This window comes from Trichechus manatus, unplaced genomic scaffold, assembly GCF_000243295.1.
Source record: "Trichechus manatus latirostris isolate Lorelei unplaced genomic scaffold, TriManLat1.0 scaffold00052, whole genome shotgun sequence".
Taxonomy (NCBI): Eukaryota; Metazoa; Chordata; class Mammalia; order Sirenia; family Trichechidae; genus Trichechus; species Trichechus manatus.
In genome coordinates this window covers 3,073,628-3,096,458 of record NW_004443988.1, presented here as the reverse complement: position 1 = coordinate 3,096,458, position 22,831 = coordinate 3,073,628, and the positions used below count along the sequence as shown (strand labels likewise).

The 22,831-nt window shown below is 37.2% G+C and overlaps 1 protein-coding gene across 4 annotated transcripts in view; it reads left to right on the top strand.

Annotated features, from left to right (window-relative positions):
• The window catches only part of ATAD2B (ATPase family AAA domain containing 2B), a 194,784-nt gene that overhangs the window by 158,330 nt on the left and 13,623 nt on the right, over positions 1-22,831 (top strand). For all 4 annotated transcript variants that reach the window (XR_002824315.1, XM_004377559.2, XM_004377558.2 and 1 more), the window contains exons 23-24: positions 18,777-18,899; positions 21,904-22,041. Coding sequence is in view for 3 of the 4 variants with exons in the window: in XM_004377559.2 (XP_004377616.1) it covers positions 18,777-18,899; positions 21,904-22,041 (261 nt within the window). In the remaining variant the exon portion in view is untranslated. The remainder of the gene's footprint in view (positions 1-18,776; positions 18,900-21,903; positions 22,042-22,831) is intronic.

Here is a 22,831-nt window from a genome sequence, read left to right as displayed (position 1 = left end):
GGTGAAAATATACATAGCCAAAGATACACCACTTCAAAAATTTCTGCATGCACAGTTCAGTGACATCGATTACATTCTTCCAGTTGTGCTGCTGTTCTCACTTTAGATGAAGGTTTACAGAACAAAATAGTTTCTCGTTAAACAGTTCACATGTTGCCCTATGACAGTGGTTAACAACCCCACTACACGTCATCACTGTCCTTACTCAACTTTGGGTTCCCTATCACCAGCTTCCTGTCCCCTTCTGTCAAGGCAGACCTTTTTTATTAGTTAAGCTAAACTATTATTTGGTTTTAAGATGACTTCAGGAGATATTTTTGGTTTAAGGTTTAAAGATTATCTCAGGGCAGTGGTTTCAGGGGGTCACCCACCGTCCATCACCCTCCATGGCTCCACACTGAGACTTTTGAATTTGTGGGAATCAATGATAGGATAAGTCTACATATCAAAAGACCCATTTTTATGGAAACAATGATCTCTTCTCTAGGTTGTAGGTGTTTTCATATAATTTTATTATTTTACTCCTGATCCATCCCACCCTGTACTCAAGTCTGTAGTCCCAACTCTTATCATTGCCCTTCAGGGAAGACCACCGGGCACGTATCTGTAGTTAAATAAGGGAGAATGTGCAACATGGAAAATCATATAGAACTTAGACTTGCATTAAGTGATTTGGGGAAGGTTTAAGGAAGTGGGGCTTTGTAATGGATTGGGTGCTGTTAGGAAGTGTGAGTAATTTTGTGATTGGGTAGTTTAAGAACCTAGAAGGCCAGAAGAATAGACTGAGGCTAAAGCTATGATTGGTGAGCAGTTGCTAATATTAACTAGGATAGGATTATATTTGGTTATTTTTGTGGTTAGGACAATGTTCATGTTTTTGACATGATTACAGAGTGGTCTTGTTTTTATCATTCCATCATTCATCATGGGCACACAGGAGCCTTGTGTGATGTTGGTGTTCTGTGCAATTGTTTGTTTAACACTAGCACACCAAGGCCTAATTGATCGTGCCAGGCCAGCTTCCATTTGCCAGGGGCTGTTTTTCTCTTTCTCAGCTTTATTGAGAATTCTCACTGTTTCTTCAACAAATGATATACAAGTAAGATTGTTTTTTTAAACTTGTTTGAGTTTCTCTTATCTAAAGATATTTAGAGTATTGTTAGTGCATTGTACCTGTGTTTTGGTACAGTGGTTCTCAACCCAGGCTACGTGTTAGAATGACCTGGATTTCTCAGTTCCATGCTCAATGAGGTATATTTTGCCTAAATTTAGACCACAGTAAATCACACATCCTAATTCCAATTAAGAGGCAGGACCAAATTTTTACATTGCTGCGTTAGTATCTAATAGTTCTTAGGCTTTGTATTAAGATATTTGCCTTTTTGTAGTCTTTATTGTTTGTTTTACTTCTGTTTGGCTTATTACATATATCATATAGAAAGACCAGTAAATGAAGATAAGAACAAACAAGAACATTAAAATAAACTGTAATCTTGTTACCTAGTGTTATCATACACACATGTATACTATTTTTAATAAAATGACATAATATGATTTTTGTAAACTTTATCATTCATGTAATATTTTGTTAAAAACTTTTCAAGTTAAAGAATATATTTCTGCAGTATTTCTTCATCATATAGATGTACTATAATAGCTAATACCCTGTTTTTGGACATATTAGATTTTTCTGGTTTTTCCTGTGTTATAAACACTGATGAATATCTTTATAGCATAAGTTTTATGTATGTCCCTGATTATTTCCTTAGGATAAATTTCTTAAAGTAAAATTTCTGGATCAAAGGATATATATCTGTTTTAAGGGTTTTAATGTGTATTATTAAAATTTTCTCACAAAATATTTTACCACTTTTTACTTCTACCAGAAGCATTAGGGCCACTGTTAGCCAGTATGGCAATTTTGTATGAGTGAGAGAAAGAATCCCATTCTTCAGTGTGGATGTAATCCTGCAGCAAGGCCATAGTTTGAGTAGTGTACTATGGTCTGGGTTTCAACCTCATTTGACTCCATTGCTGGGGTTCTGTGTGAGAGTGCAACCTGTACAAGTGTCTACACAGTGGCCTTGAGCAGTATATGAAAGTCCTTGTGTGTGTACACCCTCAGCCTGTTTTTTAAAATAGAGAGATTAATGAAACTCTGTAGTATGTAATGAGAGCTTGGGCTTTGGATTTAGATCTAGGCTTTAGTCTGAGTTCTACCACTTCCTACTTCTTTAACTTCAATCAAGTTAATGCTGCTAAGTTTTAGTTTCCTCATCTGCAAAATAGGAGTAATAATAGTAGCATTCTCTTTTGGAGCTCTGGTGGCACAGTGGTTAAGAGCTTGACTGCTAACCAAAAGATGGACAGTTCAAATCCATCATCTGCTCCTTGGAAACCCCATGGGGCAAGTTCTACTCTGTCTCTATGAGTCGGAATCAGCTAAGCAGCATTGGGTTTGATGTTTGGTTCTTCTCTTTGGAGTCATTGTAAGGTTTAAATGAGAAAATCACCATTTTCGTTTGGTTCAATCTAAATATGTTAAACCCTTAGTATAGTGCCTTGGATGTGGTAAGTGTTCCATAAAGTTAGCTATTGATATTTTTATTCATTATTATTTTAAATTGTACTTTAATTTTTCATAAATCAGTTCTTTACTGGGCATATTTGCTATATTATACTTTCTGCTTATTACATTCCTTGGATCACATTTTAAATTTAATCCTATTTTGGAACTAATCTAGGAACTGGTAGTAAAAATGAATTTGAGTGCCTAGAGAAAGCCACTTGAGAAGGTCAATTTAGATTTTTTTCCCCTAAGTAATTAATTATAACCGCATTGTTTAATAATATTACTCTCAAGAAAGAAGCAGTGGTTTCTGGTGTTTCTTTTACTGCAGATTTCAGCTGTATATCTCACAGTTATAGTTAGCATGATACACTTGTAACTTCCCTTCTTCACTCTTTTAGATGCAATAAGTGTGATATAATTCAAAAGCATTATTTTAGCTCTTTTCAGATTTTTTCAAGTCTTTAGGCAAGAGGCCCATTTTTTTCCTTAGCAACAGAACCACTTGTTAATGTATCAGAAAAACAACCTCAGGGTTTGTTGTGTAGCAAGTAGAAATTACATGAATGTTGTATTACTTTTACAAGCTCCCATGAGTATTTGCAAGCTTACCGTGTTCTGTTTTGCAGAACACTTGGCCATTTGGGGAAAAAACTAGCATATACATAGAAGACAAAAGCCAACATTTTGAAGGCTATACAGGTTGCCAAAGTATTTACCCAGATTCTCCCCCTTGAGGATGATGTGGACAGAAATTAAATATGAAGCCAGAAGAAACTTGTGTGTTCCGAATGTGACCTACTCACTGATTTACCACTTCCTGAACATCTATTTATTAAATATTCTCTGCGTATAAATTTGGAAACCCTGGTGGTGTAGTGGTTAAGAGCTTTGGCTGTTAACCAAAAGGTCAACGGTTCGAATCCACCAGGCACTCCTTGGAAACCCCATGGGGCAGTTCTACTCTGTCCTGTAGGGTCGCTATGAGTTGGAATTGTCTCAATGGCAGCAGGTTTTTGGTTTTTTTTTTTGGTTTATGTATAAATTCATTATGTTCAGTGCTAGAGAGATACAGATGAATAAGACATAGGCCTTGACTCTGTAAGATGCTTAAAGTCTGCTTAATGGAGAGTCCTACAGATAAATAAAGATCATAGCAAGTTTCCTGTCTTCGTAAGGACAGTGTAAGGACTTTGGAGTTAAGTCTTAGATGCTAAGGTGCCTTTGGATGGTTTTGAGACTGAAAGTGATATGATTTGATTTGTCTTTTAAGAGTATAGTATTATGAGTAGTATCAGTTTTAGTGTAGAGGTCAAGGAAGTGGTGAGATGGAGGTTGGGAGGCTAGTTAAGATTCTCTTGTAATGGCAGCGAAAGAGTTAAAATATGGAGGGCTTAGTGACCAATCAGTTAGATATAGCTGACAGAAATGTAGAATGGCCCCTGAGTTTTCGGTCTGGATATTAGGGGTTCTGAGAAAGTAAATATATGGATGAATAAGTTTGTGTTAGGATGCTAAACTTAATTTTGGACGTGTTAGTGTGAGTTACCTTTGGTACACCCCCATAAAATGGAGACATTGTATGATAGATGAATATTTGGTTCTGGGGATTAGGAGAAGTTTGGGCAAAAGACAAGGAGTCCCTGGGTGGTGCAAATGATTGAATGCTTGACTACTAACTGAAAGGTTGGTGGTTTGAATCCACCCAGAGGTGCCTCAGAAAAAGGCTAGGCAATCTATTTCTGAAAGATCACAGCCATTGAAAACCCTCTGCACAGTTCAACTCTGAAATACATGGAGTTACCATGAGTCAGAATTGACATGAAAGCAAGTGGTTTGTTTTGTGGTTTGGGCAAGTGATATGTTGGGAGTCATCAGTGTATAGGCGTGAATGCGATCCCATAGGCAGTGTGTGGAATGAGAAGAGAGAGGAGGAGACCAGGAGGAGGCTCTAAGAAATGTTCTCATTATAGGTCCGAATCTTATTGTTTCAGTATCTTTGTCAAATGTATTTCCTCTACTGAGAGAGTGTATATTTTTTCCTTTTAAATCAATTTTATTGAAGTATAATTTATAACCAAGAAAATGTACATTTTTAAAGTATATAGTTTTAAAAACCACATTTAAAAAAAAAATCCCACTTATCCTTCAAGGAATATTAAATGCTATTATGAAAGTTTTTTCCGGCAGTCCCTTCTCTGAATCTTATAGCAGTATGTAACTTTTCTGAGACATTTATTACTTTTTTTTTCTTGCCTGAAGTAGTTATTTTGTTTACATACCCATATCTCGTGTTTTGGAGTCTAAGCTGGTTGAGAACAAGATCTGTGTACGCACCTTGTGTGGAGCATGTTCCTAATAAATGTGGCCAGTGAGTACATTTTATCACCTTTTCTCTTGTCAGATACTAACTCAAGAAGTTGCAGATGAAATAGAAATTTTTATTTTTATTGTACTTTATATGAAGGTTTACAGAACAGACAGTTTCTCATTAAACAGTCCGTACACATATTGTTTTATGACATTGGTTAACAACCCCAAGACATGTCAACACTCTCCCTTCTCGACCTCGGAGGACCTTTTTTTTGTTGAAAATATACATAGCAAAAGTTACACCATTTCAAAAGTTTCTACATATACAATTCAGTGACATTGATTACTTTCTTCCAGTTGTGCTGCAGTTCTCACTGTCCTTTTCCAAATTATTCCATCACCATTATCTTCAACTCACTGCCTGCTCGGCTTCCCTTCAAACCTTTTGAGTGGCTGTTGTCAGTTTGATCTCACATAGATAATTCTTTTTTTTTTTTGTACCTTAGATGAAGGTTTGCAGAACAAATAGTTTCCAACTAAACAGTTAGTACACATATTGCCCTGTGACAATGGTTAACAACCCCACGACATGTCAACACTGTCCCTTCTCAACCTTGGGCTCCCTATCACCAGCTTTCCTGTCCCCTCCTGCCTTCTAGTCCTTGTCCCTGGACTGCTGTGCCTCATTTGTCCCGTTTTGTTTTATGAGGCTGTCCAATCCCCTACTGAACGGTGAACTTCGGGAGTGACTTCACCACTGAGCTAAAAGGGTGTCCGGGGGCCATACTCTGAGGGTTTCTTCAGTCTGTTGGGCCAGTAAATCTGGTTCTTTTCTGTGAGTTAGAATTTGTTCTACATCCTTCTCCAGCTCTGTCCAGGACCCTCTATTGTGATCCCGGTCAGAGCAGTCAGTGGTGGTAGCCAGGCACCATCTAGCTGTATTGGACTCAGTCTGGTGGAAGCCGTGTTAGCTGTGGTCCGTTAGTCCTTTGGACTAATCTTTTCCTTATATCTTGTTCTCTTCATTCTCCCTTGTTCCCAAAGGCTTGAGACCAGTGGAGTATCTTAGATGTCTGCTCACAGGCTTTTAATACCCTAGATGCTACTCACCGAGGTAGAATGTAGAACATTGTCTTTATAAACTGTGTTATGCCGCTTGAGCTAGATGTTCCCTGAGACCATGGTCCCCACAGCCCTCCGCCCAGCAATTCAGTCCCTCGGGGAGTTTGGAAGTGTCTATGGAGCTTCCATGACCTTTCCCTGTACAAGTTGTTCTGGCTTCCCCAGTATTGTGTACTGTCTTACACTTCACCAGAGTTACCACTTACCTATGTCTGTTTAGTTCCCCCCAACCCCACCCATCCCTCGTAACCAGCAAAGATTGTTTTTGTGTGTAAACTTTTTCATGAGTTTTTACAGTAGACGTCTCATACAGTATTTGTCCTTTTGTGATTATTTCACTCAGTATAATGTCCTCTAGTTTCGTCCATGTTGTGGATGCTTCACAGATTCATCATTGTTCTTTATCTTTGCCTAATACTCCATTGTGTGTATATACCATAGTTTATCCATTCGTCTGTTGATGGGCATATAGGTTGTTTCCATCTTTTTACTATTGTGAACAGTGCTGCAATGAATATGGGTGTGCATATGTCTATTCGTGTAATGGCTCTTACTTCTCTAGGATATATTCCTAGGAGGGAGATTGCATTTTGTAGTGCTTTTTTTTTTGGTATTGATGTTTTCTTTGTTCCTTTTACTCTCCTGTGCTGAGTTTCCTTTTGTTTGTGGATTTTTTTTTTCATTTCTTTTGTTTTTGTAGGTTTTGTTTTTACTGAGACTTTATGTTTTCTTTCTTTATTTTGATGAGAAGGTTTGTTAACTTTCTTTGTGGCTGCCTTGAAATTTACCCTTATCTTCCTAGATATGAACCAGCCTGTTATTACTTGGTATCACCTTGCCTTCCTCTCCATTAGAAGGTTCTATACCTACACCGTTTATTCCGTCTTTTATTGTTCTGATGCTGTTGTCATTTACAGATTAACCTCTCTGGTTCCCTGTTGTAATTCTTTTGGTTTTGCGTAGTCCTTAAGAGTTCATTTCCTAGGTTGGTATCTGGCTAGTACAATTCTGTGTCCTGTATTCCGCCTGTGGTCTTATGTTATTTGTTCTCAGATCGAAGGACTCGCTTTAATAACTCTTGAAAGTTTGGTTTGGTTTTTACATAGTCGCCTAATTTCTGTTTATCTGGAAATATCCTTGTTTCACCATCATGTTGAATGCGAGTTTTGCAGGATATATTATTCTTGGCTAGCAGCTTTTTTCTTTCAAGGTTTTATATATGTCATCTCATTGCCTTCTTGCCTGTATGGTTTCTGCCAAATAATCCGAGTTTAGTCTTATTGTTTCTCCTCTGTACGTGACTTTTGGTTTTTCTCGAGCTGCTCTCTTTGTCTTTGGTTTTAGTGAGCATGATTATGATATGCCTTGATGGTTTTCTTTTGGGGTCTATCCTATATGGGGTTCGTTGAGCTTCTTGGATGGTCAGCTTTTCATCTTTCATGATATTGGGGAGGTTTTCTGTCGGCAATTCTTCAGTGATCCTCTCTGTGTTTTCTGTTTTATCCCCCGTTCTAGAACTCCGATCACTTGCAGATTTTTGCTTTTGATTGTATCCCACATAATTCTCAGGGTTTCTTCATTTTTCTTCGTTCTTTTTTCTTATTTTTCCTCAAACTGTGTCATATCCATGTGTTTGTCTTCAATTTTGCTGATCCCATCTTCCATACTTTCAAACCTGTTCCTCAGCCCTTCTATGACACTGTCCATTTCTGAAGTCTTGTTGTTTAACTTTTGGATTTCTAATTGTTGTTTTTGTATGATTTCTAGTTGTGAATTTATTTTAGCATTTTGTTCCTGTATTATTTTCTTGAATTCTTCCATTTTTTTGTCTGTATTTTCCATGAATTTGTCTGCCTTTTCCATGGATTTGTCTGTTTTTTTCTCATTTTTGCCTGCTTTTAGCTTCAACTCTTGGATAACTCTGAATATTAGAGATTTGAATTCCCTATCAGTTAGGTCTAGTGCCTTTTATTTTACTGGAAAGTCATCTGGTGTTATGTTTTGGACGCCTACTGGAACCATCCTGTCCCGTTTTTGTAAATGTTTTGATATTGTCTGCTGTCTTCAGGGCATTCAGTGGTTATTTTCCTCATTTATTTATTGTAGATTTGTTTGTTTCATCCTGGTTTTTCGTTTTATTTTGTTATGTCTGAGCAAGCAGGCTGTGAGTTCTTTGTTGTTTGTCTGTGGGCACAATACTTTTCACTTCCTTCTTCAATAGGCAGGGTCAGTCACTCAGGTATCATACAGCAGGTCAGGTCCAGCTGAAGGGGAGTTGCTGGGATGGGTTGTTTGTGGCACGTACCAGGGCTGACCATGTGGACCAGGAATCCAGGGCAGGTTCCAGTAGGCCATGCCTGTGCTGCTTTGGAGTGTGATGTTCAGTGCACGGTGTAGGTAGGCAGGAAGGAGGGGATAGATTGTGATGTGTGGAGCTAAAATGGGTAAGGGAAAGAGGAGAGAGGAACAGGAGCCAAAAACATGGACATAAACAAAAAAGAGTGCTAAGGGAGCTTGCTATTGGAGTGGAGAGATGAGAGACCGAGAAATGGAGAAAAACAAAAATGAAAAAAAAGGAAAGAAAAAGGGTAAAAGAAAAAAATGAATAAATCGAGAAACTGGAAATGAAGAAAGACAAAAAGGGAATAAGAGAGAGAAGGAAATGAAACAAAGAAACAAAAATTTAAAAAAAACAACAAAAAACAAGAAAAAAGGAATGCCCCTAGGGATGGATGTCCCTGTGCTTCTGCTCAGAGTAAGGGAGTAGCTTCCAGGCTGCGTGGTACTGCCTGGCTAGAAGGGGCTCCCAAGCCGAGAAAAGAAAAAGAAAACAAACAAACAAATCAAAACAGAACAAATCAGAGCAAACAAACAAAAAAGCCCCGGGGGTCCCACCAGTGTGGTGGCACAGACCAGGAAGTAGTTTCACAGTCGAGCAGTGTTTTGCAGCCTTTCAGGAAGAAGGAAAGATGGCGCACAGAGCCAGGCATTTGAGAGAAAAGAGGGAGAGTTGGTGAGAGGTAAGGAAGAAATCTAAAGAAGTGGAAAAAAGCAACACCAGCAGCAAACAAAAGGCACTCAGCGAGCTGGCCAGTGGGCGAGTGGAATCCAAGCGACACCGGGGTGAAGCTGGTGCTTCCTGGCCTAGAGACTGTGGCTACAGGAAGCAGAGGAGGCTGAGTGGCGATGAAGAAGGGTAGGGGGTGGGAAAGCGTATATTGCTGGTTACTGGTTGTTCTGTCTCTTGCTGGAAGCTCCGTGAAGCTACTTTCTCATACCCCCTGTTTGCTGATCTCCAATAGGAGTCCAAGATGGTGGATCTGTGCTAAACGGTAGCTGATAGAGGACCTCTGCATGTATCTGTCCTTGTTCTCTGTTCTCGGTCAGTTTCTTATTCCATTCGGTGCTTGGCTGAGTTCTTTATCTCTTCATTTGATGCTTAGGGTTTCAGGATTGATGTGTGACTCTGTTTGACTTAGTTTTTCTGATCTTTGCTGTGGAGGGACGACATGGTGCTTCTGACTAGTGGTATGTTGCCCGTAAGTTCTCAGATAGAAATTTTTTAATGGAGAGGTAATAGCTTTATGTAGAAATACTTATTAATGTGTATATGTGACTTCAACCAGTAAATACAGTAAAATTTCTTATTTATTAAAATAATTGTGGGGAAAATCATGCTGTAGAATTTTTTTTTTTAATCTGTATTTTATAGATAAGGAGGTTGGGGCTCAGAGAGGTTATATAGTTTGTGTACAGACCCACAAATGTTAATGGCACAGCTGAGTGGATTGAGATCTATCTTAACTTCAATGCCAGTGTGTGGTTTTTTTGCCTTACTTATGTTACTTTCAAATTTCTTAGATTTGGAGAATCTTGAGATGTTAAAGCCTAAGACAAAGTGAAAAGAGCTGGTAAATGTGTAGCTTTTATTTGAGCATAATTGTTAATGCAAGGGTTTTAAGTCTGGGGTTTATGAGAGTCTCTAAACAACCATATACAAAATGATATGCATGTGTACTTTTCTACTTTCCTCACATTCCTAAAAGGATTCATGCTGACTCCTCTGCCCCTCAAAAAAAGATTAGGAACCAGAAATGATCATGGGTTTCCCTTTTAGTTTTAATATTCTTTATGATTCTGTACTGTGTATAATCTTAGATACTGTTCTAAGCTAAGAATGACTAAAAAGAATTATAGACACATGAAAAAGCTTTGTCACCTGTCAGATGGAGGTACTCTTTAGAATAAATTCCTTGTCGTTTAGGCCAGTGGAGAATTTTTATGGAGTTATTTTTTTTCCTTCCTTCATTCATTCTTTTCATCGTTTAATTGGAAGTGGGATGGGAGATGATAGGTGTGCTTTAAAAAGAGCAAAAAAGAAAAAAAGACCATTTACTTAGAAGACGAGATAATGTGCCAGAACATGGCTTTGCATTTAATCTAACATGTTTTTTAGTTTCTCTTTGCTCAAGCTGAGGTGGAAGCCAGTGGCAGAGAGATGTGATATGGATGTCGGCGATAAGTATTGTATTATCAGCTTAACATTGTAGCTACTTCTAAGAATGTTCATTATAGCTTTTATTTGTAGTAGCTGAAATTTAAAGCACTTAAAACTTCCAACAATAGAGAAATAATTTTGAAAAATTAAGATATGCCTTGCTTTGGAATATTATACGGCCATTAGTTTGGTTTTCAAGCTATTTAAAAGACATAATGAGACCTTTGCTTTGGCCAAGATGGAGTGAAAAGGACTGGATTTACACTTCAATCTGTAACAAAAACCTGAACAAAATATATGAAGCAACAGTTTCTAAGACATTAAATAGTGAAGGACAGTGATCCTAAAAGATGAGAAATAAACAAGCTGAACACTGTATTTGTTTGGAGCGTTTCCAGACTGTGGCTCAGGGAGGGAAAACCCAGTTAGACCAAAGTGGCTAGAGTTCTCCAGGCAGAGTACCAGAAGGAAGAAATCTGCACAGAGAGAGCCCTTGGATATCTGCAGAAGGTCCTCCTACAGTTTTCAGCTGAGTACTGATCAGCACATACACCTGAGGAAACTACTACTCAAGGCCAGAGAAAGAACCAGTTGAAAGCATAAAAGGGAATATTCTTTGAAGTTCCCATAGAGCCAGGAATAGTGCAACAAAGAGTGCTAATAAATAAAGGAGATAAAATGGAATCATTTAAAACATACACACAATTTAAGTGGGGAAAATGTAACAAAGAATACATGGGATTAATGGAAAATAAATAGCAACCATATCAATAAATTACATTAAAAGTAAATAATCTAAACCTGAGATTAATTTGTCTACACCAGAGGTCAGCAAACTATAGTCAGGCTGACTGTTTTTGTAAGTGAAGTTTTATTGGAACACAGCCACACTCTTAACTTATTGTCTATGGCTGCTTTTGTACTACCATGACAGAGTTATGTACTTGCAACAGAGACTTTATGGCCTGTGAAGCCTAAAATACTTACTCTCTGACCCTTTACAGTAAAAGAAATTGCTGGCTCCTGACGTAAACACCCCAAATAAAGACAGTGTTTGTCAGATTGGATAAAATAAAGACTCAACCATTTGCTGTCTACAGGAAACTCACTTTGAACATAAAGTTACAAATAGGTTAAAAGATATACCATGGTCATGTCAATCAAAGGAAAGCTGGACTGGTTTCATTAATACCAGACAAAGTAGATTTCAGACCAAAGAATATTATCTGGGATAAAGAGGGTAGTTGATAATTGTCAAGCAGACATAACAGTTCTAAACACTTATGCCCCTAATAACAGAGCTTCAAAATTTGTGGAGCAAAAACTGATAGAACTGCAAGGAGAAATAGACAAGTTTGTAGTTAAACTTGGAGATTTCAGTACCCCACTCTCAAATAATAGAGCCAGTACAAGGAGAATCAGTAAAGATATAGAAGACTTGAACAATACTACCAATCATTTTACCTAAGTGACATTTATAGAACGCTCTGCCCAACAACAGCAGATATGCGTATTCTTTTCAACTGCACTGGAACATTTTCCAAGATAGGCCGTATTTGGGGCCATAAAACGAGTCCTATTAAATATAAAAGGATTCAAGTTATACAAAATAAGTTCTCTGACCACAATGGAATGAAATTAGAATTCAGTAACAGCAAGGTATCTGGAAAATCCCCCAAATATTTGGAAACTAATTACTTCTCAATAACCTTTGAGTCAGGAAGAAATAAAAAGAGAAATTACGAAGTAGTTTGAACTACATAAAATGAAAGCACATCAAAATTTGTGGAATACAGCTAAAGCAGTACATAGAGGGAAATTACAGCACTAAATGTCTACTGTATTTTTATGCAAATAATGCAGGCCTGCTACATTTGTTTGCCAACTGCATCCTCCCCCGGCGAGGTATTTTCATAATTGCTGCTATGCCAATTTTTTTTTACATGTTACTGTAAGAAAATTAGCATAGTGCAATTATGAAAATACCTCGCAGGAGGAGGGCATGGTTAGCAAACAAACATAGAAAGTACACGTTATTTGCGTAAAAATACAGTATAATTAGGAAAGAAGAAAGGTCTCTTATCAGTGATGTCAACTTTCAATAAACCAGAGAAAGAAGAGCAAATGATATTCAAAGTAAACAGAAAAAAAGAAAGATATGAATAGAAATCACTGAAATGGAAAACAGAAAAAAAGAGAAAATTAGTGAAAACAAAACTTGGATCAATAATGGATTAACTTCTAGCTAAACTGGTTAGAGTAATGAGAGAGGACACAAATTACCAATAATAGGAATGAGAAAGCTGACATTCTACAGATATTAAAAGAACAGTAAGGGAATATTATTAACAGGTTTATGCTAGTAAATTTCACAACTTAGGTAAAGTAGACATTATTTGAAAGACATACCAAAGCTCATATAAGAAAAAATGGATAATGTGGATAGCTCTATATCTATTAAAGCAATTGAATTTGAATCTTCCCACTAAGAAAACTCTAGGCCCAGAAGGCTTCACTGATTAATTTTATCAAACATTTAGGGAAGAGATAATACCAGTTCTACGTAAACTCTTCCAGAAAATTGGAGAGAATTCTTCCCAACCTATTCCATAAAATCAGCTTTAATCTGATACGAAAACCAAAATAATTATTACAAGGGGAGAAAAAACTACAGACCAGTATCCTTCATGAACATAAAATTTTAGCAAATTATATCCAACAATATGTTAAAAGCATAATACATTGTGATGAAGTAGGGTTTATTCCAGGAATGCAAGAGCGGTGTGATATTAAAAAATCAATCCATGTATAATTCACTGTATTAACAAACAAGGAAGAAGATATGATTATCTCCATAGATAACAAAAAAGCATTTGACAGCATTCAACATCCATTCCTAACTAAAAACTGTCAGCAGACTAGAAGTAGATAAACAACATCTACAAAAAAACCTATAGCAAACATCATACCTAATAATGAACGACTAAATACTTTTCCCCAAGTCAGTAACATTGCAAGGATGTCTGCTCTCAACACTTCTATCCAACATTATACTGGATATTCCAGCCAGTATGGTAAGATAAGAAGCAGTATTATTTATAGTAGTATCAAAATATGAAATATAGGATATGCAAGACCTGTACAGTGAAAACTGTAAAACATTGATGAGAAAAATTAAAGAAGGCCTAATTAAATGAAGAGATACTGTGTTTATGAATTGGAAGACTTGAGTCTTCTTAAGATGTCAGTTCTCCCCAAATTGAACCATAGATTAAACATAATCCAAATGAAAGCCCCAGTAGACATTTTATAGAAATTGGCAAGCTGATTCTAAAACTCGTATGAAAATGCAAAGGACCTAGAATGGTTCAAACTTTGAAAAATGAAAGCAGAATTGGAGAACTTAGTACCACCTTGTTTCAAGGCCTATTATAAAGTTACAGTAATCTAGTTAGTGTGGTATTGGCATAAAGGTCAACAAATAGATCAGTGGAATAGAAGAGTCCTGGAGTAGACCCACATATATGTGGTCAGTTGCTTTTTGACAGAGGTGCAAAGGTGGTTCAGCAGAGAAAGTGTAGTGTTGGAACAACTGGATATCTGTATGCAAAAAAAGTGGCAGGGTATAAGATCAACACACAAAAGTCAGTCTGGTTTCTATACATCACCAATGAGCAAGCAGAAAAGGAAATTAAGGAAACAATGCCATTTATAATAACATCTGAAAGAACAAAGTACCTAGGAATAAATTTAACCAGGAAAGTGAAAGACATTTTCACTGGAAACTATAAAACATTACTAAAAGAAATTAAACAGGACCTAAATAACTGGAAGGACATTCTGTGTTCATGGATTGGTAGGTTTAATACTGTTAAGGTATCAGTACTACCCAAAGCAATCTAGAAATACAATGAAATCCCCATCAAAATCCCAACAGTCTTTGCAGAAATGGAAAAGCCAGTCCTCAAATTTATATGGAATGGCTGGGGATCCCAAACAACTAAAGCAATCTTGAAGAAGAAGAATAAAGTAGGAAGACTCATACTTCCTGATTTCAAAAACATACTGTAAAGCCACAGTAATTAAAACAACCTGGTACTGGTATATAAAATAGACATATAGACCAATGAAATAGAATTGAGAGTCCAGAAATAAATCCATACATCTGTGATCAACTAATTTTCCACAAGAGTGCTAAGTCCATTTAATAGGGAAAGAAGTATGTTTAATAATGTCAGAAAACTAGATTTCTGCATGCAAAAGAATGAAGCTGGATCCGTATTTCATACCATATACAAACACTAACTCAAAATGGATCAGGGATCTAAATGTGAGAACTAAAGCCATAAAACTTTTAGAAGAAAACGGGTATTTTTTCAAGACCTAGTTTTTAACAGTAGATTCTTAGATATGACACCAAAAGCGTGAGCGGCAAAAATAAATAAGTAAAAATAAGGGGACTTCATAAAAATTGAAGGCTTTTGTTCATTAAAGGAGTTCATTAACAAAATGAAGAGAAGACTGGAAGAAAAACTTTGGGAACCATACATCTGATAAATTTTTTATCTGATAAAGTTTTAATATCCAGAATATATAAAGAACTCCTACAACTTAAAAATAAAAATCAACCCAGTCAAAAAGTGGATGAAAGACTTGAACAGAGATTTCACCAAAGAGGATATGCAGATGGCCAAACAAGCACAGGAAAGATGTTCAGTGTCATTAGCCATTAAACAACTAAAACCAAACCTGTTCCTATCGAGTTGATTCCAAGTGATAGCAACCCTATAGGACAGAGTAGAACTGCCTCATAGGGTTTCCAAGGCTGTAATCTTTACAGAAGGAGACTGCCACATCTTTCTCCTGCGGGGCAGCTGACAGGTTCAAACCACCAACCTTTTGGTAAGCAGCCAAGCACTTAACCACTGTGCCACCAGGACTCCTTCATTAACCATTAGGGAGACACAAATCAAAACCACAATGTGATGCCACTTCACCCCCGCTAGGATGACTAAGATTAAAAAACAAAACAGAAACAACAAATGTTGGTAAGGATTTGGAGAAATTGGAGCCCTCATCCATTGCTGGTGGGAATGAAAAACGGTATAGCAGCTGTGGAAAACAGTTTGATGGTTCCTCAAAAAGTTAAACATAGAGCTACCACGTGACCCAGCAATCCCAATCCTAGGTATAAACCCAAAAGAATTGAAAGTGGGAATGCATATAGAAAGCTGTACACCAGTATTCATTGTACTACTATGCACAGTAGCCAAATGATGGAAACAACCTTAATGTCTATCAGCAAATGAATGGATCAGCAAAATGTGCTACATACATACAATGAACTATTACTCAGCCATAAAGAGAAATGAAGTCCTAATACCTGGTAAGATATGGATGAACCTTGAAATCCTTTTGCTAAGTGAAATAAGCCAGGCACAAAATGACAAATACAGTCTGATCCCACTTACATGAAATATGTAATTAGGCAAATGCATAGAGACAAAAGTTTATTAGTGGTTTGGAGGGACTTGGAGGAGGAGAGAGTGGAAGTTATTGCAGAACGGGTTCTGAGTTTCTCTTTGGGGTGATGTAAAGCTTTTGGAAATGGATAGTGGTGATAGCACAACATGGCAAAAAGAATTAATGTCACCGAATTGTACACTTGTAAATGGTTAAAAAGGCAAATTTGTAAATATATATTTTACCACAATCAAAAGAAAAAAAAAACTCATTAGATTTGAAGGCACTTCACCAAAGAAAATATAAAGATGGCAAGGGAAATAAGCACACAAAAAGGTACTCAACCTCATTAATTTTTAACGAAATGCAAACTACAAGCACAGTGAAATACTACTGAACACCTATTGAAATGTCTAAAATTAGAAAGACTTATCACACCAAGTGTTGGTAAGGATGTGGAGGATATAATTGTAGAAAATCTGAACTAATCTATAGTGACAGAAAGCAGACCAGTTGTTGCTTGGGACCAGAGAGTTGTGGGGAGGGTTAGGAGGGAGAGGTACAAGGACACTTTTGGTGATGATGGATATGTTCATTATCTTTCTTATAATGATGCTACAGTTGTGCTCATATATACAAACATCAAATTTTATATTTCCTATATGTGCAGTTTATTAGATACCAATTCTACTTCAGTAGATCTTTTTTCAAAAAATACTTAGGAAAGTACAACAGTTAAATAATAAAGGCAGATTACAAAGTTATAGAGGTTTTTTTTTTAAGTCATAAAGAGAATTGTTGAGACTCATATTCATTTGCATATGTGATACCTTCGTTTCAGTATTTTGTAGGCTTCTCAAAATCGAGATGCCCGAAACTAAACTCTTGATTTCTAACTTCTTTTCCGCTTTCTCCCTTGTCTTAGGTACCAGATTCTATCTTAGTGATGTAGTGCTGCTATAACAAATACCACAAGTGGATGGTTTTAACAAAGAGAAGTTTATTCCGTTACAGTAAAGTAGGCTAAAAGTCCTAATTCAGGGTATCAGTTCCAGGGGAAGGCTGTTTCTCTCTCGGCCTTCTCATCAGTGTTCCCCCAGACTAGGAGCTTCTTCCCGCGGGGACCCAGGTCCAAAGGATGCGCTCTGCTCCGCCATTGCTTTCTTGATGGTATGAGGTCCCCCTGTTTCACTGCTCACTTCTGTCTTTAATATCTCAAGAGATTGCCTCAGGACACAATCCAGTCTTGTAAATTGAGTCTTGCCTCACTTACACAACTGCTGCCCGTCCTCCCTCATTAACAGCATAGAGGCAGGATTTACCACACATGGGAAAATCACACAATCCTGGGAATCATGGCCCAGCCAAATTGATACACACATTTTTTGGGGGACATAATTCAATCCATGACATCCCTCTATTTATTCTCTGATTTTTTTTTTTTTTTACATCGTCATAAATGGTACTTCATCCACCTGTTTTTCATGCAGGAAGCTAGGGAGTCATCTTTAACACTTAACCTCACTCCCATATCTACTTCGTCTCCAAGTCATGCCATTTAGAACACGTTTCAGATCTGTAATACTCTCTTCCTTCACTACCATCTCTTCCTTCACTACCATCACCCCAGTTCAAGTCACCATCCTCTGTCATGAAAAAAAAAAGGGCTTCTGATTGTGCTTCCTGGTTTTATTCTTGAGCTCCCTATCCCCAACAAATTTCCAGATAATAGCCAGAGTGATCTTTTAAAGATGTTGATTTGAATCATGTCGTTTCCCTGCTTAGATCTTTATGACTTCTCATTGCTCTTAGAATATAATATAAAGTCCGTTTTATGCAGCTTGGTTCCTGTTTAGTTCTTGCTTATTATGTTCTAACCACACAAGCCATCTTTTACTTCCTTGAAATCTCCAATCTCTTTTTTTTCTAGGGCTTTCCCACATGGTATTTCTTGAGGCTCCATTGGTATTTTCCCTGCCATTTCAGTGGCTACTGCAGTGTATGCTTCAAGTCTCAAATGCCATTTCTCCTTCAGAGATCCCTTTCTTGACTTGCCAGTCTAAACTGGCACCCACCTCAATACACTGTAGTTTTTGTAATCACTGTTTTCAGGGATTTTTTTTTTTCCCTAGCAGGTGGAGGTTGGGAGGGGTAGTGTTTGTATGTGTATATGAGAGATTATTTAATACATCTTCCCTCTACTAGATTGAAAAGCTCCTTGAAAGTTGGGACCATGTTTGTTTTGTTCACTACTGTGAACCTGGCTCAGTTCCTGGTACATTGGACACTCAGTTTTTGTTGAATCAATGTTTAGAGAAAACGTATTGAAAGGAAATATACCAGTGATTGTCTTTGAGTGGTCCATGCTCGTTTTTCTGAGATTTCTACAGTTAACTATTATGACCTTCTGATCAGAAAATTGGAAATATCTCTATCTTTGTCTATTCTTTTTACCTTTATTAGAGAGGAAAAAGCAGGTGTTATTTTGTGACTTTGGATTCTCCTTCTTGATACTGTTGCAAAATAAGCTACCTTGATTAGTGTGTATGTGTGTGTGTGTTTGCATTTGGTAAAAATTTAAAGAGCAAATTAGATTCCCATTCAGTAGTTTGTACATAAAGTATTTCATAGCCTTGGTTTCATTCCCCACTGTGTTCAGCACTCTCCTCATTTCTGCCCTGGGTTCCTAGAAATACTTCTTACAATTCTGTATTTAAATGTTTATATTCTTTTACTCCTATCTTTAAGATGCTCTTTGTTAACATTGTCTCATTTATATCTATAATAAATGTATACCATCTTTTTTAACAGATAAGATAATTAGGCACAGGGCTTGTACTCTGAAGGACACTGCACATGCCATCATTGCAGCTGAATTAGATCCAGAATTTAATAAACTCTGTGAAGAAATTAAGGAAGCAAGAATAAAGAGAGGTAAGTTAATAGAAATAAACTTGCCACTGAAGCCTAGTGTGCTGTTTTCAGGCTTAACCATTGAATGGTGTTTCATTAGGGTTACTGGTATTATGAAAATAACATGTAGAGATATTTTGAGGCACAGTCTTACTTAATTTCTGTTACTGATGTGTATCATGTAAATTCCGAAAGATTTTTAAAAATTTTACTTCTGTGAAGAGCCCCTGAGTGATGCAGATGGTTAAGTGCTCGATTACTAGTGGAACGGTTGGCAGTTAGAACCCACCCATAGGTGCTTTGACAAGACAGTTCCACTCTGCACACATGGGGTCGCCATGAGTGGGAATCAACTCGACGACAACCAATGACAACTACATCTGTGAAAGTTCTAATGACGGTGCAAATGACAGAAGTAAAGTATTTCTTAGGGAAATTTCTGTTGCAAGAGTGTATTTTTGTTAATTATTGATTTCTGTTCTTAAAAGATATACTTTTACATCTCAAGAGGTTTTATTTTTTATCAGTGTACATCCAGTATTGGTTCTTTTCTGAAGTTTTTAGGAATACTGTTTCTTTTCCCCCATTGAAGTTGTATTTGCAATTTCGTTATTATAAACACAGAATTGCCGATGTGGTTTGTTCGTTCAGTTTATAACCTTGACCTTGAGGAATTCACACTTCAGTAAAAGAGAGAGAAATATAAAACAAATCAAGTACAGTGTGATATATGCACTGGTTGAAGCACGTTGAGAGCACAGAGAGGAGAGACATTTCCCGATAGGGAACACAACATTTTGATCAGCATTTGGAGGATGAATATAGGAGTATTCTCCCTAGTGGACTAGGGTAAGGGAGACAATGACAGGGATGGAGGAGGTATTGCAAGCAGAGGAAACAAAAGCGTGTAATAAGGCACAAAGATGGGAAGCAGCTTGGTTTATTAGAAGAACTGTAAACTGGCATTGCTAAAAGTATACAGAATGTGGGAGATAGGACTCAAGAGGTGAGCTGGGGCCAGGACATCAAAAGTACGGAGAAGCTTTTCTTCTACATCCTAAGAGAGCTCCTCCCTGAGGCTCTGGTCATCAGAGCACTTAACGTTTTGTTGGTTTTTTTTTTTTTCCATTTCTCTCCTTATTTGAATGTCTTGTTCATAGCTCTACTCCAGTCTTTGGAACCGTGTCCTGTATATAGCAGGTTTTCAAAAAATACTTGAATGCCATGCTAAGGAGCTTGGACTTTATCCTGTAGGTCAATGCTTTCCAAAATGTGTGTGCCTGTTACCCATATCAGCATAGACCTAGTAAATTAGATTCTCTGAGAGTAAGGCGATAGAATCTGCATCTTATCAAAATTCTTAGGTGGTTTTTATGTACACTAAAGTTTGAGAACCATTACACAGTTAGTAGGAGTCATTCAAGGATTTTAAGCAGTAAAGTGAATTGGTCAGATTGCTTTGGCAACGGTGTATAGCATAGTCTCAATATGGCAGGGCTGGAAAATGAAAGACTGGTTAGGAAGCTGGTAGAGCCAATTTGGAAAACAGTTTGGCAGTTCCTAAAAAGTTAAACATAGATTTACCGTACCACACAGCAATTCTATTCCTAGAAATCCACCTAAGAGAAATGAAAACATATGCCACGCAAAGACTTGTACGTGAATTGGCAACAACCCAAATGTCTATCAACTGGATAAACAAAGCATGGTATATCTATACAGTGGCATAGTATTCAGCAGTAAAAAGGAACGGGGTACTGATACATGCTATGATAAGGATTTACTTCAAGAATATTATGCTAAGTGAAAAAAGCCAGTCATAAGAGACTGCATACTATTGATTCCATTTACATGAAATGCCCGGAAAAGACAAATCTATAGAGAGAAAAAGTGGATTGGTAGTTGCCTGGGGCAGTGTTCTAAAACTGGATTGCTGTGATGGTTGCACACCTTTGTAAATTTACTAACAATTACTGTATGTTTAAAATGGGTAATTTTTATGTTATATAAACTGTAAAGCTAGTGAGGAGAAAAAGTCATTGCTGTAGTCAGGGTTTTAATTACAGAAATGGGACTGGAGATAGAGAGGGTTAATATAAAAGAGATGTAGCTGTAGGGATGGAGGGCAATGTGAAAAAAAGGAAGAGTCAGAATAGGCTGCCAGATTACTGGTTGAATGATTTAGTAGATGCTAATACCACCAATCTAAACAGGGAATATATAAGGATGGACAGTTTGTTTGTTTGTTTGTTTGTTTTGTAGAGAAAGACAAACTAGTAACTTTAATTTGACCTATCTTTAGGATCCAGTTGGAGATGTCAGGTAGGTAGTTGGATGTATGGGTCAGAAGCTTAAGAGATGTTTGGGCAAAAGATGTAGATTTGTAAGTTATTATGTAATGGTAGTGGAATCTGAAGGTATAAATGATGCTTTATGGGAGAATGTGTAGTCTGGAGTAAGGAGAAAAGCGATTCCAGAGACAGCCCTGAAAAGAAACATCAGTATTTAATGACCACATAGACAAAAGAAATCTAGTGAAGAAGCTGAGGTGGAATGGTTACTCTTACGATCAATCCAGGAAAACCAAACTTACTGCAGTTTGGTGTGCCAGGCAGCTAGCTAACACCAGATATAAACAGTTCATGTGAACAGAGTTCAGTGGCCAGTAAACACACATTCTAAGATGGCAGGAATTATGACTTTTACATAATATGTAATCTTGTTGTCCCACAGTCAGCATAATGTGAAATGTTTCCCTTTGAAAATTAAAATTAGTAAAAATAGGGCCCAATTGGGGATTAAGTGTAAGCACAGCCTGCTGGGTTGTTTTATTCTTATGATTTTATATCTAGTTTCTTTACCATCTTAAAACAAAAGTCACTATTTCCATCGGAATTGTAAACCATCCAAGTATAATTAATGACTTTAAAATTCAGTTCTGTATTTTAGACTTTTTTTTTTTTAACTTTATTGGTTTATGTGGCTAGGAATATTTAAATAGGTATTGCTTATCTTCTGCTTGCAGGCTTATCGGTAACAGCAGAACAAATACATCCTCATGGTACCGGAGCTCGAAAGACAGAAACTAGAGTTGAAGAGGCGTTTCGGCACAGACAAAGAAATCCAATGGATGTCTGGCACAACTCTGCAAATAAATGTGCATGTGAGTATTTGAGATCATGTTATCCAGTGTGGGGACAACAGAGAATTATGCAGATTTGTTAGGAATTGGGTACACAAGCCAGAGTGCTGCTGTTTTCCCACAGCTTTTTTAATCTTCTATCTTTTCAGAGGTGAAGGGCTTGTGGGGTAAGATGCTGAATCAGAAATATATTTCTTTAACCTTATTTGCTATATTTTATCCCCTTACAGTGCTGTTGTAACTGAATTAGATTTGAATATTTTCAGTATTGAACTTCGGATTTTAGTGGGGATGTGGAGGCAGTAGACTTTTTATACGCGCCCACCCCCACCCCCCTTGCTTTATGCTATGCAGGATGTTCTCTGTACGGTGGAAAACGGGAAACCCCTGCTATGGGAATGGTTGATTTTACAGTAGAAAGTTGATTTTTCTGAGAGAATATTTTGTGTTCAATTTTAAAAATCTGCCCTGCTTTCTTTATTTGTGTAGTTTTGTTTAAGCAAGACGTATTTAGAGAGGGAAAATTCAGTTTTCTAGATTTTCTTCATTTTTCCTCATTCATGTTGATCTATAAAATTTCTAAAAGACAAATGCTAATAAACACAGCATCTTGCTAATATAGTCCTTCTGTTTAACTGAAGATAGCTTTCCTTGGAAGAAAACATGCTGGTCTTCTGATATACAGGTGATAATATTGCTCCAACTGTCCATAAAGCTGGCCTGAATATGTCCTCTCACCAGTGGTACTGAATTTGCATAAATGGACCATACTCACTTTCATTTTAACTTGTCTTCTTTCTGATAATTGACA